Source organism: Loa loa, assembly GCF_000183805.2.
Source record: "Loa loa unplaced genomic scaffold supercont3.1, whole genome shotgun sequence".
Taxonomy (NCBI): Eukaryota; Metazoa; Nematoda; class Chromadorea; order Rhabditida; family Onchocercidae; genus Loa; species Loa loa.
In genome coordinates this window covers 1,123,740-1,142,436 of record NW_018108181.1, presented here as the reverse complement: position 1 = coordinate 1,142,436, position 18,697 = coordinate 1,123,740, and the positions used below count along the sequence as shown (strand labels likewise).

Here is an 18,697-nt window from a genome sequence, read left to right as displayed (position 1 = left end):
GATTTCAGGTCGAACTGATATAAATGGATAAATTGGTACCCTTTAAGCCCGTTAGATCAATTTCATGCTCATGGACTGGAATTAATGTGGAGAGCTTACTGTGTTTATGTATATTCGACGCTGATTTATCATTCATTTCAGATTAGAGTAATGGCTTCTCATCTTGAAACAAACCTTGCATTACTACAAGAATTGGTATGTTTGTTCATCTTGAAATTTCTCTTTTTATTCCATCAAACAGGTTCAAATTTCGCAGTAAAAAAAAGATTTTTCACTGCTTTTTTAACGCTCCAAGTGGAAAATACATTTCGTTCAAATCGTACATGAAAGCGTGAAGAATATGCTAGTTCCTTGTATGCCGATATTTTCCTATTAGGTAATTCGTAAATGGAAACATCAAAAACATAAGGTTACTTCATGCATGTAGATTGTAGTATTATATTTTCGTTCTGTAATTGCCGTAATTCTGTATTTGATTGTAAAAGATAACAACATGCTGCAGGAAAAGGGAACTACGAAATAATACAGTCACTTTTGAGGAAATGTGCCCTTTAATTATTGTTGTCAGCAACAATATATAATGACGTATTTCCTCGAATGACATGTTGTTAATTAGTAAATGTAAGAAATAGTAAGGACACAGATATTCATTTATAAATCTGCTTGATATGGTAAAATTGATTTTTAGATAAACAAAGATCCGGAATCGTACAAAGAAGAATTCTTGGGCGAGTACAATTTCTATATCAGAACAATACAATTATTGAGGTTGCAACCGAATTTGAATCATACGGATCTGCAATCACTGCTGGAACTGATTAATTTCTTGGCATCTACTAGTAGCCACTACCCAAGTTAGTCTAGAGAACTTATTTATTTGAAGTAAGAAATCTTTCATTGTTTGTTCACAGGCATATATTTCTATTATTCTATGCCTTAACAAACTGTATAAAAATGCCAATGTTTGTAATTTTCGCGAATCAAATTCCATTTTTGCAGAAGAGAGTAAGGAATATGCAGCTAGTATTATGGAGATTTTGAGTAGTCGACTGACTGGAATTGACCCAGAGGTGATTTTTCGAACTTCCAGAGAACTTGAAACGAGTTTTTTTTTTTTTTTTCAAGAATGGAAACGGTATTATATGTATTATATGCTAAGGGAGGATTTGCAAGTTCCTTCGAAATTACTCACTAAATAAATCATACACTGAATTGAATGAAATTTCCAAACTATGAAGGTCGACTTCAGATTCGTGTGGCGTTTTGTAAAGCTCTTGTTACCCTACGCAATCGCAGAATCATTGACCCCTTAGCTGTTATGGATTTGTTTTTCACGCTTATTCCTTGTGAAGACAAAAATTTGAGGTTAGTTTCTATTCTTGTGCTTCAACTGCATTAATTCTTGTCATGAATGTCCCGTGAATTCGCGTGAACTTCTAAATGGTTCTCATGGATGTGAATGAAAAATGTTGACCTTAATATCCGGCTGTCAACCAATGTTGTTTTTAACCAGTTGAGATGAATAAAAAAGCAAGGATAGGGAAGGAAATAACTGCATTATTTGACTTTCAGGAAGTTCATCTGCGGATCAATAAAGGCCTTAATAAAAAAACTTACGCTGCAATATCGGGATCAGAAGACACTATGGAAAGTTCGAACTTTTTTGTTCACCAAGTTGAAGGACTCTCGATCCATTGTGGTGCGCACAGCTGAATTGGTAGGGTTTCGATTGTTTCTCAATTTTTATTCAGATGTAGAGCTTCCACCTTGTCCATACTTAGATTGTTTAGTTTTGTATGCTTTTTAGGTGCTTATTGATGGATTTCGAAAAGGTTTTTTGAAAGATGCTAAAACAGCAAACGCTTTGGCAGATTGTTGTCTCCACAAAATTTCGCGCATTCAGGTTCACTACAATCATATTTTATGGCATAAACAAAGACAATTTAATCAGTTAGGTAGGATCGCATATCTCATGTTAAATTTTCGATGTGACAGACGCGAACTGTATAACTAAACACTTTCGGTGATAGAAACAAATAGTTAATCTGCCGAAAGAAATGAACTATAAAACTGCCCAAACCTCTCCCTTAAAGTTTGATCAGGTTTGTGCACTACATTTATTCTATTTATAGGTTGCAGCAATGCGGTTTTTCCTTGGCTCATTGGAAGACGATGATTCTGATGACGGTGAAAGTGAAAGTGAAGAGGAAGATCAGAAAACTTTAAAAGAGGTGCATTCTTTACCGAATAGCATAAGGATGCATTGAACTTTCAAAGACTGAAGTATTACATGTTGATATTTCCCACTAGGAGAAATTTAGATAGCTGAAATATTTTTCAGATTGTCGTTGCATATAAAGCTGCAAAAAAGACTCGTAAAAAGAAGGAAAGATTCATGAAGGCAAAGAAGCTGTTAAATAATAGTAAAAAATCGAAAAAAGAAAATGCCGGAAAATTCTGCAATCTGTTAGCAATTCGTTACATTTACGATCCTCAAACATTTGTTGAACGATTGTTCGGTTTATTGGAGAGCAGGAAGAATGAGAAATTCGATACACGTCTTTTGTGCATGGCGCTATGTGCTCGAATGATTGGTACTCACAAATTGCAAGCGTTATCGTTTTATTCTTACATGCATCGTTTTCTCCAACCAAAACAAAGAGAAGTTCGTTCTTTATCACTAAAATGATTTTAAAATGATTTTTAAAAAATAATTAAAATAATTGTAAAATGATAAATGATTTTACAAAAAATACTTTTTATAGATGATTTTAATAAATGTTTTTATAAATAATTTTACAAACAATTTTTTTATAAACTATTTTTTATAAATAATTTCACGAAATAATGTAATAATTTTTTCCGAAAGAGTCGGAATTGAGATGGTTTTCTTAAAAAAGTAAATTGATTTGCTCTGTACTTGCTGAATGCTAGCGCTGCACTTTGAGATGGGAATTTCTAATTTTACTGTTGTGGAACACTTTAAACGCATGTTTTTCAGGTTACCAGGATATTACTTTACGTAGCACAGGCTTGTCATGAACTGGTACCACCGGATATTATTGAACAGTTGGTATATGTTATTGCCCAGAACTTTGTTTCTGATCGAAATACACCGGAGGCAGTGACAGTTGGATTAAATACTATACGTGAAATATTCGCAAACTGTCCATTTGCTGCAACGGAGGATTTGCTTAGAGATTTGACTGATGTATGCATTACTTTTTATTTTTTACTTTTATGAAACTCCACTATATATGTCCAAAATCATAAGATTTAAAAATCATTATCAACAGCAAAATAAAAGAATACCGAAAATATTTCTATCGTAATTGTGGTTTGAAGCAATAATTTTCATTTCTATACTATATTGCATAAGTGACACGATTGAAGAGCAGATTAGTAAAACAGTTATTTTTGAATTGCAAAAGAAACAATCGTTGTTGCTAGAATAGTTCAAAAAGTATAAAGCAGTGTTGTTTTAGATATGATTAGTGTTGCTTTACTTCATATATCAGTAATCTTTCCAGTACAAGCGCTTTAAAAACAAGAATGTATCCATGGCGGCACGGGCTATCATCACTTTATTTCGCGCTATCAATCCGAAACTGTTACATAGGAAGGATCGGGGAAGGTTGGTATATTTGATATATGTTTTTGGTTTTTTGTTGTCATAAACTTTGTAATGTCTTGAAATATTTCAGGCCAACACAAAAATTGAAAGATTCGAAAGTAGCTGAATTTGGTGTTGAACATCCGAAAGAATTTGTTGAAGGAGCAGAGTGCTTACCAATGGAAGTTGATGCATTTGACACTCGTCTGGTATGTTTTTGCATTATCTTCAGGGAAGGAGAAAATGTTACATTTTCCTATTATTCTTTCTTTTAAATGAAATTCGATTTTGATCCTGAAATTTCTCTAAAAGTACTGATCCACTACAAATTCTTTCTGATTCGGCCTTTCCGTTTTGTGTATATGTCATATCATTTGTGCGACGATTCCATAGTGCAGCGGCCACGTTCAAGATAATTTACAGTTATTTATCTTAATGTTATATTTCTGTAATAATATTGTTCAAAATGATTCTTAAATGCAGAATGATGGAAGCGATGACACTGATTCCGATTTTGACACCGAATTTGTTGAAAAAGACTCATTAGGCTCAGATGGCGATATGGATTCATGCGATAATCACGCAGCTGTAACTAATATTTGCACGGACAACGAAAGATGTCTGAGTGAGGAATCTTGTCAGATGGTAACTTATTTCTGATTTTTATATACATCTGTTAACAACACGGTTTTGCAGCATGATGCCGCATTTTTTGCAGTTTTTCGCAAAAGTTCAGTAAGACAAGCCGGAAGGGAAAATGGTAACGAAAACGAAAATTCTCCTCAGATCACTTGCATTTATCTTTTATTTTTCACTATCCAAGATTCTTTCTCGAATTAGCGAATCTCATGACTGATTATTAATTAAAGCTTAACCAAGTCATCATTGTAGGGTGAACCGAAAACTACATCTTCTGAGACAAAAAAAAAAGCAAGGCAAATATGTGAAGATCGAATATTAACTCAAGACGATTTCCGCAAAATCAATGCTTTCCGTTTGAAACAACAAGTGGGATATGGTGAGAAACGAAGGAACGATGAATTGAAATTGGAAGAAGAATTAGGAGAAATCATCGCTAGGCAATTTTTTATTATTCATTTAGATATTTCGGAGGATGAAATGCTAAGAATTCTTGTTCTAATGCAAATCCTTATTATTTTTTTATCGTGAGAGGATAAGGAAAAAGTAGAATTTAATATTAAAAATTTGTTCTGAAGATTTTTGTACTAGACAAACTGGATCGTATTTCAAGGTTAAATTTCTGTCTTCTCTCACATTTTTCGGGATTTCTTCAAATTTCGGTCATCCTAACATATATTAAATTGGTATTATTGCCATTAAATTTGTACTGGTAAAGTTTGTTCAGAAAATACATTATGCAGGCACAATGAAGAAAATGGTTTGACACGACTTAAAGACATTGAAAAATTCCACAAAAAATTGAGAAAAGAAACGAAGGAGGAACGAATGGAGGCGGTGAAGAAGGGCCGAGAGGGACGTCAACAATTTGGAAAGCCTAAAAAGACGGTAATGATTGTGGTGACTTTTTTAAGATCCGAATTTAGCCATGAATAAGATTAACAGCTAAAAGTAACGTGATTTAAAGTACCGAGTTTTATGAATATTTGTCAGGTATCTCAAAAATTACTACATAAGTTTTAGGGAGCACATGTTGGACGTACGAACAGGGAACTGATGAAACGGAAGAATTTCCAAATGGTGCGGCATAAACTGAGAGGGAAGAATCGCCAGAGGAGTTTTAAAGAACGTCAAGAAAGCTTGCGAAAATATCTTTTGCGTCAGGCGGGTAGGAAAGTCTGAATGAGTGTTTTGTTTTAACGAATGCGCCTTGTATTAGTTATTAAAATAAGCCGTAAAATGTGTCACATTTATAAAATATACTTTATTACTTGAAAATGCAACTTACTTGTTATACCTTCATTTATATAACTTCCACATTTGATGTGGTGTTTCGACCACCTCAAACCCGATGGAATTAATGAATATGTTTCCTTTGCTGTCCGATAAGGTTTAATATTTATCACTACTACCCGTCGCTTCATCCTTTCTGGATTTTTTATGAAAAATGGAAAATTAGAACTATATTTTAGCATATGGGCTTCAAAGCTTAAAAAAATCAGCCTAATCAAGAAATATACTTCAGGCCAGAAGTCACTTATGAACATTCCTGCTTTTTGTCTCATATTCTACGATGTTCTTACTATGGATTGCACTTTTTCAGAGGACTGTTTAAAACAAAATACGGGTCCGAATCATCCATAAGAAACGATTAGACTGTAAGTGTAAGAAACGGTCTCTCAAATATCTTACACCATTTTCCCATGCCCTAAAATTTCCGGACCAGTTTAGTAACCGCCCACATATAATTCGTCCTTTGCATTAGAATGGATATATTAAATGCGAAGAATGTTATACATCTGAGCAATAATGTTCAGAATTACGAAAATTAAAGCAATTAAGAATTGGATAAATGAATAAAGAAAGGGAAGTAGATTAAGGATACGCGGAACAAGGCAATAGAAAGCAAAACAAGCAGTATTATGACTGTATTTCCTGGAGAAAAACGGAAATGATGATTATACATGGTCAACGGAAACGGAATCTAATGATGAATAGTGTTAGGATGAAAAGGGACTATAATTTCTTTATTCAAATTTGTTAACAAACAGATGTCGTTATTGACCTCTGTCAAGATCAAGTGAAAAGATCACTGCAAATATTTGCTTATTCTTTTTCATTTTTCATTTATTTTTAGATGCTTCAAAGTGTAAGCCTAATGAAGGAAGCTGATAAAACCGAAGTGGGTTTCTTGAAAAAAAAACATTGACTGTTCTGGGAAGTTTTTCACAGATTCTTTTAGTCAATAGATACACAGATGTTTTCATTGTCAAATGGAAACTATAGAGATACTGGATTCTATGGTTACCGACTTCACATTTTGCGATAAGTTTACGGGCATTGTTTTAAATGCCAGATCAGCAATAATGGAAAATCATGCTTAGATGGGTGTACTTTTTCTGAACCCAATCTCAGCAATTTGAAGGGAAATATCGATTAGCGAGATTATCTGACAAAAACTAATTGTTTATTCGAAATTTATTGTGGTTCTTTTGAACATAAAATAACGAAATAGATGGAAGGGTTAGGCAAGATTTTAACGTTTTTTCTACGGTTTTTCGAGAATTCTACCGATTATTAGTGGTGTTTCAAATTTTTTTAAAAAAACGCGAGCTAACCTGGAGAGTTCTAGGAAATGAAGTAGCTCATTTTGGTAGTAGCTGACAATCAATGATTGAATTTCGAAATGTAGTACTTAGTTGCGCGTAGCAAAACTTCGAGAAATAGGTGTACTGTGATTTTATTAAAATATCAGCGGGTTGCAACTGCGTTCCCATGAAACTCTCGAAGGTATGTATGTTTCGTTCTTTTGGTATCTATCTGATCCTTTGGTATCTACGGTACAGGTATCAAAGAATCAGATGTCTTTTTCAAAACATCCACATGCATTTTCGTCATCAGATAGTTCACCCTAGCTGTTTTGGATTCTTGAAAATAAATTCTATGTTTTTTTTTGGGAGAAAAAAAAAGCTATTCGAGGAAGAAAACGGTCTGCTATCATATCAGGATGAATGAAGGTTGTTGGATCAATTGCTTACCTTTCAGCTTGCTGAACTATTGATTTCCGATATTAGATAAAAATTGCTCCGTAGGAAGGAAGTATATACCTCGATATGTGATCAAATATCTTGCTTCAATAAAGATATTATAAAAAGAATTGTTATTTCAGTTGAAGATGAATGAAACGCGGTCTTTGGGTACCATCGATGATTCAGCGACCGATTGTTTTGTAAGGGAAATTTACATAAGATATTTCATCTACCATATTCACTATAGCAGAAAAAAAGAACAGTGGGCTTTTGGAGTTTCTTTATATAAAATGAAATTCGAATTTTTTGTGGCGTGGAAAATAAAGTTTATTTCAATGACTTTACCTTTTCCAGCTGGCACAAATTATACTTTCTTAACTTTGTTAGAGTAAGTATTTAAGGAAGAAAGTTGACGCATAGGAAAACGTATTGTAGAAAAAAGTGGGACAGTTTTAGAAGCAATGTTTTACTCTCCCATATCCATCATATGTTGATGGTACTGTGAATGACCAATTGTGCTAAAATAATGACAAGAACTTTACTTTGGGCAATAATTAATGATAGTAATTTTAACACAGACCAGCTGTTTACTTTCAAAAAGATATTTGGTCCTTTCCATTTCATCACATTTGCTTTTTCACACCATCTTTTTATCAGTGTAGATAGAGATAAGGGAGAATTTGCAGTGTGGAAGCTAATTTTCTGATTATTAATATTTTAAAATTATGTATGTTAATATTCATGCATAAGGGATAGGACAGACTTTCAATCATGTCAAATTATTACATGATCTTTTTATCAGTACAAATTATCAGATAATCGATGCATTTTTTCTAGGCCAATAATAGTAACCTTTGCTGTTGTACATAATAAGTCAGGTAACTGATGTAACCTTCAAGCTAACATTTAATTTTATTGCTTAAAAGAAAATTTTGAAATTAAATACACCACACTGCAGGGCAATGAAGGGAACTTGCTGGCAATTCAACTGTGATTTGATATATGATTTTGTCGTTTGCATGAACTGTCATAGTATTCACGTAAATAGCGTTCAACTATGTTAGTGCATTGATACCACGAAGTATTGTGCTTATTGTTACCACTTTTAAGCATTCATTTCCTTTCTATTTACTACATACTCTATTTGATTAAGTGAGCAAATTGTTTTTGAAATATATCAAATGCTGACTGATTATGTTGGGGTAGTGGACGTGGTGATAGTTATGGAATAGAAAGCGTTTTAAAAGAGGCAAAGATAGAGATAGATAATGAATGTGACGAAGTGTGGTCATCCAGTGAAAGAAGCATGGTCATGTTGCTGGAAATTTACCTCAACTTTTATCGATCAAAGAGTTAAAGACATCCTCCTTTCTCTGTTTCATTCTTTGTTTTTTATTTACGTCTGAGAAAAGTTACCAGGCAAAATCCGAATTTGAATGAACGTAGGTGTAGGACGACATGTTTCACAGTGCAACCCGTCGTATGATTTGCTCGCAAATTTCTCATGCGTGGTTGTGACGCGGCCGATGAGAAGAGGATGTTGGTGGGGGTCATGAAGGATTCCGTAATGGTCAGAGGTTGATTAGTTTCAGTGGGTGATTTTACTTGATGATTTTAGTTTAAGAGGACAATAAGTCTGAGAATTACGACTTAGCATGAAAATAAGCGACTTTTATGATTCGCCTTTGCAATCTTTTCAGTATTTCTTATCAGTGATTAAGCATGTTCAGTGTGTCTTGAAATGGAAGAGATGACAGGGTATCTACTTTAAATATTATGGAAAAGAAAAGCAGGTGACCTGTCTGTATAGTATAATTATGATCGATTTGAAGTTGATGTCGTCTTTTCATCATCATGCATTGTTAAATAAGTTTTGACCGAAATTCATTAAGAAATGGGGCAGCAGCAATCTGGTTTCGGTGGAAAGCGCGAGGATCGAGGAGGTGGCGATGCGGATAAGGTTGTTGGTTCTTTCCCTCTACTTATATGCTATACATCTAGAGAAAGATTATAGTTTTAATTGATCAGACATGTACCGGTGGATATGCTATCCAGTCAAAATTTGATGTGTGAACTTTTAAAGGAAAAGAAACGAAAATACGAGGCACCAGTTCCAACACGAATAGGAAAACGCAAGAAGAAGGGGAAGGGCCCAGATGCTGCCACAAAACTACCCACGGGTATTTTCTTCATAGCTGTTATCCATAAACTAACCTCAGTTGTATTGAGCGGTTTATAATAAGACAACCACTTAAGTGCTATTCTATTTCAAGTAACGCCTCATACTCGCTGTCGTTTGAAGCTGCTGAAGTATGAGCGAATCAAGGATTATCTATTGATGGAGCAAGAATTGATCCGAAATCAGGAACGCCTGAAACCACAGGAAGAGAGACAAGAGGTAATTTTATTATTTTGGAATTCTTGTCGGGAATCGGAAGAAAGTAACCACACTGTTTATTAACCCGAAAGAAAAAAGCTGCTTTAGGAAGAACGCAGTAAAGTAAATGATTTGCGTGGAACTCCAATGGCTGTTGGAAATTTGGAAGAAATCATCGATGATCAGCATGCAATCGTTTCCACGGTGCGTATCCACGCTTATGATGACTGTCATTAATCATATTTTTATAGTTTTTGCACCTTCTAATCAATGTTCCAGAATGTGGGGAGTGAACATTACGTAAATATTCTTTCATTTGTTGATAAGGAACAATTGGAACCTGGTTGTGCCGTGTTACTGAATCATAAAACTCATGCTGTGATAGGAGTTCTGGCTGATGATACAGATCCAATGGTTTCTGTAATGAAGTTGGAGAAAGCTCCGCAGGTAAAGGAAAAGTTTTAATGGATAAAATTTTTTTGCTAGGAATATTTTTCGTTGCATTAAAATGCAAATTATTTAGCAAAAAAAAACAACATTGAATTGGTTCTTATTGTGCTTTATAACGGAATAACGGACGAACAAAACGTTATTTTTTAGAGCTTTATTTATGCTTAAAACCTTTTGTTATAGGAAACATACGCAGACGTTGGGGGATTGGACCAACAAATACAGGAGATCAAAGAGTCTGTAGAATTGCCGTTAACTCATCCTGAATATTACGAAGAGATGGGCATTAAGCCGCCCAAAGGTTCACAGACTTGAAATATTCGACTTAATTCTCTACTGTTTTTTTCTTTTTTTTGGAGTAGATTTGGACCGACTTCTCTTTATAGATTTTGACGATTGCCAAGTAGTTTATTACTTTCCTATATTGTATGGTTTTTTGCTGCCATCGAAATCCTCTAAAAGTTCATCACACTAACTAGCGTTTGTGGTACGGATGTAATGCTTCTTTAGTAACTTTAGAGTATTTATTCGATGTTAAGAATTCTGTAATTTTGACTTTGTAGGTGTTATACTATATGGATGTCCTGGTACGGGTAAAACTCTGTTAGCCAAAGCAGTTGCTAATCAAACATCTGCTACATTTCTGCGTGTTGTTGGTTCAGAGCTTATCCAAAAGTATTTGGGTGATGGGCCCAAAATGGTGCGCGAACTTTTTCGAGTTGCTGAGGAGCACGCACCTGTCAGTATTATTTTTCACAGCATCTTGCTATTTTAGCCTTTTATTTCGTCACTTCAGTTTTCCCTGTTTCATCATTTAGTAACCCTTTTACTTTTAGTTAAAACCATAGCTATAGAAATTATCTTTTCAGTCAATAGTATTTATTGATGAAATTGACGCAGTTGGTACGAAAAGATACGATTCTAATTCCGGAGGAGAACGTGAAATCCAGCGTACTATGCTTGAATTACTCAATCAGCTAGATGGTTTTGATTCTCGTGGTGATGTAAAAGTAATTTCTTAATCATAAAGTCATTTTTAGAATTACCTTGAATCTGATTACTTTATTTATCGCTGTCATTACTGGTCAATACTTCTGCATATTTTTGAATTCTTGTACAAAAAGAAATGTTTATAAGAACTGGAAAGAAGTTGATTTGCTGTTCCAGGTGCTGATGGCGACAAATCGCATTGATTCATTAGATCCCGCTTTAATTAGGCCAGGTCGTATTGACCGTAAAATCGAATTTCCATTGCCGGATGAAAAGACTAAACGTCGCATTTTTCAAATCCATACATCACGAATGACGTTGGCTAACGATGTTGATCTTGATGAATTCATTGCAGCCAAGGATGAACTTAGTGGTGCAGATATTAAGGTTATCCTCTACTGTTATGTTTCGTTTTTATTTTATGGACTAAACAATGATCATAAATAACATAATCGAAATTTCTAAAAATATTGTGACGAAAATTTCGAAATTTCTAAAAATGTTTCTACTGCCTTCCTACTTTTTTTTGTATGAGTCCTTCAGGGAATATGTGCTCAGTAAAAAGCCGTTCACTTTGGATATTCATCTTTAAAGTAGAAATAAAAACCGAAAACATTTTTTTGAAAAGCTGAGATTTAAGTTTTTTCTTTAATTTTCCATTTAGTGCAAGTTGGAACTTATAAGAATTAAATTGAACATCCAATAGAAATTTCAGGCAATGTGTACAGAAGCAGGTTTGCTTGCGCTGCGTGAGCGTCGCATGAGAGTAACGATGGACGACTTCAAGAAATCAAAAGAGAACGTGCTTTACCGCAAGAACGAAGGAGCTCCGGAAGCTTTGTACTTATAAGAAGCTTGATGTTGTGTTTTCTTTCTACGTGCATCATTATACGTTAAGCTAATCGAAGTGAAATCGTTTTAGTTATCAAAAAGATCAATATTTTAAGGTTTTTATTTGGATGAGAAAAAAATGATAGGAAATAAATTATCTTATAAAAGCTTCATTAATACTTCATCGTAATTTCACCACCTCATCTTCGATTTCAATAAATTTCATCTGTTTTTTACATATGAACTGACAGTGTTGGCATAGGCATTTGTGCAGCAGTTCGAGAGTAGGTCATGCTTTGTTGTTTCGAGACTTTTAAAGAAAAAAAGAAGCATTGGATAATGCGAGGGATAGGATGCGTGGGCATTTTACTCAAAAAAAAAAAAAAAGAATTGGATTTTAGCTTTCTCACTGAAATTCTAATTGCAATTGCTGTGGTTCTGCAGGAAATCAAGAGAGAACTTGCTTTATCTGTGCAGATGGAAATGACTGGAATGAACACTAGTGTATTATGGAAATTGATGTTCTTGATGTGTTTACCGATAAGTTGTCAAATGAACTGTTGCGTACCACTCAGTGGATTGGATTGACATTTAATATGCAGTGGTTGAAATAAGCTTACTTTACGTTTGTTGTTACGAAACTAAAGGTTGACCCACGGTTTGCTACTTGATGACTTTCCCATTTTGATTGTTTTCATCTGCGCAGCTTCAATAGTTATAATACCGTTTTAACTAAAGCAACTGAAATTGAGCGTATTTTGATGGAAGGATTTTTATTGAAAGGATTCTTATACAAGGGTTTTTACTTAATTGTCTTCATTAATAATATGAAGGAATCGTTTAGGTGAAGCCCAAAATATTATGGGATTGATGGTATTGTTATGCTGTGGCCTATAAATAAGCTAATTGAAGGACCGATATCTTCGGTCAGGTTGAGTTCGCGTGTGATAGAAGGATTACCCATTACAATTATTACAATCCAGGGAATGTAGAACATGGCAGCAGAGTAGTGATCTGATTTATGAAGACAAGGCAGCGCACTGATGATCGAAAGGAAAATTTTATTCCTGCAAAAAATTATATTTACATCACACAGATAAGATTCACCATTCACTGATTTTTTTCTGGTTTGGATATTGTAACCGGGAAATAATCAAGGTTCACTTGAAGTAAACTTACTCCGAAGTCAAATGATCAAAAGCCGCGATTGCTTGTGATGGATGTCTTACTGAATATTGGCTGTTGTCGATCTTTTTCTGATTTACTTTCCGGATTATTCGAAGGATAACAAATTTGGTGTCCACAAGCCCAAGACATGTAAGATATGTCAAATCTTAGTGAGGATTTTACGGATTTCCTCCTTGATCTGTATGAGTATTGCACTTTGTTCAAAAACTGTAATTTTAATTCGTTGCTGAAATTAGTAATACTTGATTCCAAGTAGTAAAAACATTATAATACTCGACTCCAGACGGTAAAAACATTACTGTACCTGGATTTCAAGCAAATGAAAAGCTTAAGCACTGTATTACAAAACCCGATAAATTGAAAACAATTCACGTCACACTTTATCGTTAGTACTTACATTTTTGATTCTTCGTCATCCATTATCTTATCAGTTACAGTTGTTGAGTAAACATTAAGCTTTTTACCCTCACATCTAATTTTCCGCAATAAATTTACTGCTTTTAATGTATCGGAAAATCTCACTTGCCTTCTTACTACTTTCGTAATTTGCAGTCTCCCGTTATATGACATGAACCACAAAGGCAGTTGTATAATCTCGAGATTGTTGCAAGCTTGTAGAAGTGAATTATGCAGAATAATGTAGTCTGATCGAAAAAGAAAGCATCAAATTTTTTCTTAAGAATCTCTTCTTCTTTTAGTAAGGATTTAATTGTAAAAGAAAGGAAATATTTCCTGATAACAGTCTCATAGAAACATGTGCAGTTGCTGGTAAGGTAACTAAAACAAGATAGAGAAGGTACAGTCTCTATGAATTCAGGTTAGATGATGCTTGATCGAGATATCTTCCTGAAAAAACCTCGGTTACCACCAAATATTTCAAATGAGATGAAATTAAAATGATTTTTTGAATCAAAAATTTTTCTTTTATGCTGATTGATATATTTTCATGCATTATTATTTCAAGATGCAGAATTTAGGAACTTGTCTTTTGAGAAAAGCAACAAATGATGATATCATTCAAATAGAAAAGTTAATTTGATCCAGGTAGGCCTGGTTCATTCGAATTTCTTCCCAGTGTCATTTGTTGACGCGTTTTAACAAACTATCAAAATTTGCTTTATCCAACTTCTTTTCCCATTTCTGAACAGGCATTTTACTAATTGTGGGACAAATACGATGCTGAATGATGGAAGGGGAATAAGAAAAAATTTTATGCGGGACAAGGATTATTTCCCCAGCACACCTTCAATACTTTTGATACCTTCGATATTGAAAAGTGCCCAGTAAAAATGTTTACCAATCTTGTGACATTAGAAATATATTGCCATTATGATCTAATGAAAACCAGGTTTTTTTTTGAATGCAATACTTTGTTTTAGTATCAATTTAATCTCATTTTTTCAATAAAAGGGAATTGCAAGAAAAAGCTGAAGGATCACTTCCATTTATGGTTTTTTTATACTTTCTGAAATCTTATTACTGAAAGTAAGGGTCACTTCAAATGACCCGATATCATTTCATTGACAAATTACAAGATGGAGAGAGTTGCATTGGAATTCAATAAAAAAAATTGTTGTCAATGATGACACTATAGAATGAAATACTTCTCATCTGTCTTCATCAAATATTACCCCTAATATCTCTCGAGTTATCATTTTGAAATTGCAATTTTAGAAAGTAACAAGTGGCAATATTTTTCAAACGTATTGTGTAACGAAGTATTGCATTTAAAAAAAAAGCATAGTTTCACTCTTCTAGCTATCATCCAATTAGTCCCATGATACCACCGATTGCAGCACCAGTGCCTGCACCTTTCAACGCTCCATATGCACCACTTTTCAACAACTTACTGAAGCTAAAATTATATGTGAAAAAGTGGCCAAGAAATTGCGTTTAGCGAATTATCAAGTACCACAATTGCTACCAATAATGGAAGTTTTATGAAGTGAGCATATACGATATGGCAGCTCATTTAGTACCTCCATGATAAGATTTAGTTAAGAATGCTTTATGAAAGAGATCGGTGAAGCTCTATGAAATGTTAAGTCATATCTTAAAAGCATGTATTGAATCTACTTTTGAATGATATTTATGCTATCAAAACTTACCTAACTAACATCTCATAACAGTTACTAAGTTAGGAGTAGAAAAACTGACCTGGGAAGATAGTAGTAGATAGGGTAGAGGAAATTACGGAAACCATGTGAAAAGCCACCCATATTTGAAGTGAAATCATAAGGTTGAGGCTGGAAATAAGAGCCGGAATATGGCTGGTTCCCATAACCATACCCATAACCTCCATAAGAAGCACCATAAGAATATCTACCCCAACCATAATTCCCGAAACTCAGTGCTGGAACAAGAATCAGAAATACGCCCAGCAATAACATTTTTACTCTGCAAATAAATAATCAAAAACGAATTTCAACAAGAAATTTTTCGAAGTTTCAGTGAGAATATCTTTTCAATCTCACTTCTTATTTTTCTCTTCTCATATCTGAGGGCCCATTACCGCAGTAATAACTCTATTTTTCATTAGATGAAAATTCATTAGATTCATTAGATAAAAAATAAAGTTATTACAACGATAATGTGCCTCAGTGTAATTTATACTTTTGAATTTAAAAAAGTGATATAAATTTAAAGAATTGGGTTTTTTAAAAGAAACTATTAATGGAAGGTAGCCGACGTTGACTTTGGTCAAGATGGTTTCTATTTAATCAGAATGGTTACCTGTTCTTAACTATATTGTTTTATACCCAAAATGAAGCTATTCAAGGTCATGGCTTTGCCTTGTCCTAATTAATAAAAAACCGGAAAATAGAAAATAATGTCTTTGATTGACATCGCAAGTTTTACAAGTTTTACAAGCGTGGGTTGTCAGGGATTATTCGTAAGAATTGTTAATTTATTTGCAAGAGCAAAGGAGAGCAAAGATTCTCCGACGGCTTGTAAATTTAGTTTTAGGTCTACCTTAAACATTCTCGGCATAATTAATTGATTAATCAACTTAGCATTCAATATGGGCATTTACTTTCCGGAGAATCTTTTGCATTTCCAGTACAAACATTAGGATTTCGATTTCTGTGCTAACAAAGTGATGAATTTTTCCATATTTCTCCTTTTTTGTGGCGGCAGAATCAAAAAAGAAGGAAGGAATCAAGAAATGCAAATGGAAGGAGGCGAAAGGATTAGATTCGCCGATGACCTTGGCCTACTACTCTCTTGCAATCCAGTTTTATATTTCAAATGCAATCGTAAATTTATATAAAATAGTTAGTTGGAAAAAAACGATCAACTCTCGATCGGCTTCTTCAACCACTGCCATTATCTTCGATTGTCTTCTTTTGATTTCAGCCATGTGGTTCTGTTCAACTTCTCTTCCCTTGGCTACTATCATGTCTGTGATAATAATCCTTCCAAGTTCCGATGGTCATGCATTAGGTGGAGGTTCAAATGGGTTTGGATGTTGCATGTTAGTTTGTTTCTCATTTTAACATTTTTGAGCTTTTTAGGATACTGCTTTACTAGCTATTCGTTGCTTTTTTCGCAGTAACAGAATTTAGGAATAGTTACTTTTCTGTGGTTCATTGAAAATTTCAGCGGGTTTAGAGTAATGGAGGCTATTATGTCTCTCTCTGGTAGATTTGTAAATTTTGCTGGTAGGTTTTGAAAAAAATTAGGGTTTTTTTTTTGCAACGCATTTCACAAGAGAAATTTGAAAAAAGAATTTTTGAAGTAGTTCTTTTAGTTTTTAAATCTTGTGTTTAAAAAAACTTTCTTGGAAGTGTCCACAGATGCTCAAAAATACAAATTTGCTATGATTAATATTTTTTAATTTAGGACACCATGTCCACTCAAAGTACCTACCTGTGAATGCCCTTGTCGATTACCTTTGTTACCACAATCGCCTTTAATGCTACCGCAATCACTGCCCTTGTTTCCACCATTACCCACATTTCCACAATTTCCGGCATATCCTAATGGTGCTTATGCTGTGCCAGATAATAGTAATGTACGGCAGCAAATGGTTGAAAATGGATATTCGCAACAACCTTACACATATAAAACACTGCCAAGCATTTCAAATCAACAGCGCCCATCAGTGAGCTTTTTATTTAATAGTTTACATTTCTGTAATTTTCTTTTTTACTCAAAGAAATAAAGAGCTGATATAACTTGTGTAAAAAAAAAGAACTTTGCTGTCAGTAGATGATAGTTACTTTAAATGAGACAATTTGCAAAAAATGTTGTGCTCACAGCCCAGACTGTAGTCTGGACCTTATTGTAATTACCGTTAGCCTTTTTTATTTGTATTTTACTCTGAAAATAATTTGATACAGAAAAAAATGCGTTCTTGACACTGTCATTTCTTATTAATAAGAATGGTGGGATGAGATAATAGGATAATGACGAGACCGAAAGAGGAATCATGTTGAATTCATTAATATTTTGTGGTCAGTGAATAATTTGCATAAATGATTCTGATGGAATTTATTGTAATATCAACATTTTGCATTCTGCACCTTTGCTGAAGACAATTAATTAATTTCTGTATGCACTAATAATGGAAAGATCGTTGGAATGCCAAGTCACTCTCTGGATTTTATTTTTATTGTTTAAAATAACAATTAAATATGGCAGAATAAATTGAGATAATGTCAATGGTATCTTTGGATTTTCCATCAAGTGCAGTTTTACAGTATCAAAATGCGGGAGCATATGGTTACAGTGTAAATCAACTTGAACAACCAACTGGCAGCGTTTCCACTGGTTATGCAACTGGTTCGTATGGTCTCGGAAATGGTAACTTCGGTGATTATTCTTCTGCGTACAGCCTTCCACAAAGCGGACTGAATGAAAATAGATTTAGTGCACTGCCACAACAGGTACCAGTTTCTGGTGCGGGACAGTATATGTCTGGGCCACTAAGCCACGCACTGCAGTCTGATACTCCTCTGGCTGTTACGGCAGATACTGCTGGAACCGAATATAATTCATCACCAACAGCAGGCGACTATGAAAAGAAAACCAAGGCATTTTTGAAAATGCGCAAAAGTCAGTTGGCGTAAATGCCATGATTAGATCCACATCGAGAATTTCAAAATGCCTAAAATATTATTGATTCGAAAAAGTTGGTGCCTTCGCTTAATTTCATCTTGTAAATAGGTAACGGTCTGAAAGAATTTAATTTGCTTACTAAAAATCTTAAATCAAGAGTTCCTCTGATTCATATCAAAATTCGAAGTCCATGCAAAACTTTGTTGCACCAACAAATTTGGATGTAATGTTTTTGTTGGCTTTTATCTGTTGTTATTTAAGGTTGTCGCCTTACATTGTTATATGTCACACGTAATTTGTTCTTTGAAATATGTCATGCACTTTACTTGTCACCTCATTGCATTCTTATGATTTAAATGAAATCATATTGTTTTAATTCATTTCTCTGTTACACTTGCAGTGATGTACTTATTAATTTATGCTAATAGTAATTGAATACAACGGACTTCTGATACTAACGCAACTGCAAATCGTATTTCTGAATAATTTTTCTACTCAATCTGATAATTGGTAATTAGT

The 18,697-nt window shown here is 34.1% G+C and overlaps 5 protein-coding genes across 5 annotated transcripts; 3 read left to right on the top strand and 2 right to left on the bottom strand.

The window, feature by feature from the left end:
* Positions 1–150: 150 nt before the first annotated feature.
* On the top strand, positions 151–5,498 carry LOAG_00368 (hypothetical protein; the record flags this gene model as incomplete). The annotated part of the gene is made up of 15 exons (XM_003135908.2): positions 151–195; positions 689–854; positions 1,000–1,070; positions 1,250–1,365; positions 1,573–1,717; positions 1,808–1,903; positions 2,133–2,231; positions 2,342–2,665; positions 3,002–3,211; positions 3,531–3,634; positions 3,705–3,822; positions 4,097–4,258; positions 4,505–4,692; positions 4,996–5,140; positions 5,276–5,498. 15 exons carry the CDS (start codon positions 151–153, stop codon positions 5,432–5,434), a joined length of 2,148 nt encoding a protein of 715 aa, XP_003135956.1. The 3' UTR covers positions 5,435–5,498.
* Positions 5,499–9,168: 3,670 nt separating this feature from the next.
* On the top strand, positions 9,169–12,545 carry LOAG_00367 (26S protease regulatory subunit 4). The gene is made up of 10 exons (XM_003135907.2): positions 9,169–9,241; positions 9,365–9,461; positions 9,555–9,679; positions 9,767–9,862; positions 9,938–10,105; positions 10,292–10,409; positions 10,672–10,847; positions 10,978–11,118; positions 11,276–11,485; positions 11,814–12,545. The coding sequence occupies exons 1-10, from the start codon at positions 9,176–9,178 to the stop codon at positions 11,946–11,948; spliced, it is 1,332 nt and encodes a 443-aa protein (XP_003135955.1). The 5' UTR covers positions 9,169–9,175; the 3' UTR covers positions 11,949–12,545.
* Positions 12,546–12,788: 243 nt separating this feature from the next.
* Positions 12,789–13,413, bottom strand: LOAG_00366 (hypothetical protein; the record flags this gene model as incomplete). Its single annotated transcript, XM_003135906.1, has 3 exons — positions 12,789–12,996; positions 13,109–13,185; positions 13,360–13,413. The coding sequence occupies 3 exons, from the start codon at positions 13,411–13,413 to the stop codon at positions 12,789–12,791; spliced, it is 339 nt and encodes a 112-aa protein (XP_003135954.1).
* A 1,465-nt stretch (positions 13,414–14,878) lies between these two features.
* LOAG_00365 (hypothetical protein) lies at positions 14,879–15,507 on the bottom strand (the record flags this gene model as incomplete). The annotated part of the gene is made up of 2 exons (XM_003135905.1): positions 14,879–14,966; positions 15,275–15,507. The coding sequence occupies 2 exons, from the start codon at positions 15,505–15,507 to the stop codon at positions 14,879–14,881; spliced, it is 321 nt and encodes a 106-aa protein (XP_003135953.1).
* A 969-nt stretch (positions 15,508–16,476) lies between these two features.
* LOAG_00364 (high molecular weight glutenin subunit X) lies at positions 16,477–18,189 on the top strand (the record flags this gene model as incomplete). Its single annotated transcript, XM_003135904.1, has 3 exons — positions 16,477–16,592; positions 16,961–17,222; positions 17,821–18,189. 3 exons carry the CDS (start codon positions 16,477–16,479, stop codon positions 18,187–18,189), a joined length of 747 nt encoding a protein of 248 aa, XP_003135952.1.
* Positions 18,190–18,697: the final 508 nt, after the last annotated feature.

Bases quoted from the DNA above. Each gene is read 5' to 3' on its own strand.
- LOAG_00367 (XM_003135907.2), top strand. From the start codon at position 9,176: ATGGGGCAGCAGCAATCTGGTTTCGGTGGAAAGCGCGAGGATCGAGGA. The intron at 9,242-9,364 runs GTTGTTGGTTCT...GAACTTTTAAAG, and splicing joins GAGGTGGCGATGCGGATAAG to GAAAAGAAACGAAAATACGA. The intron at 10,106-10,291 runs GTAAAGGAAAAG...CTTTTGTTATAG, and splicing joins AGTTGGAGAAAGCTCCGCAG to GAAACATACGCAGACGTTGG.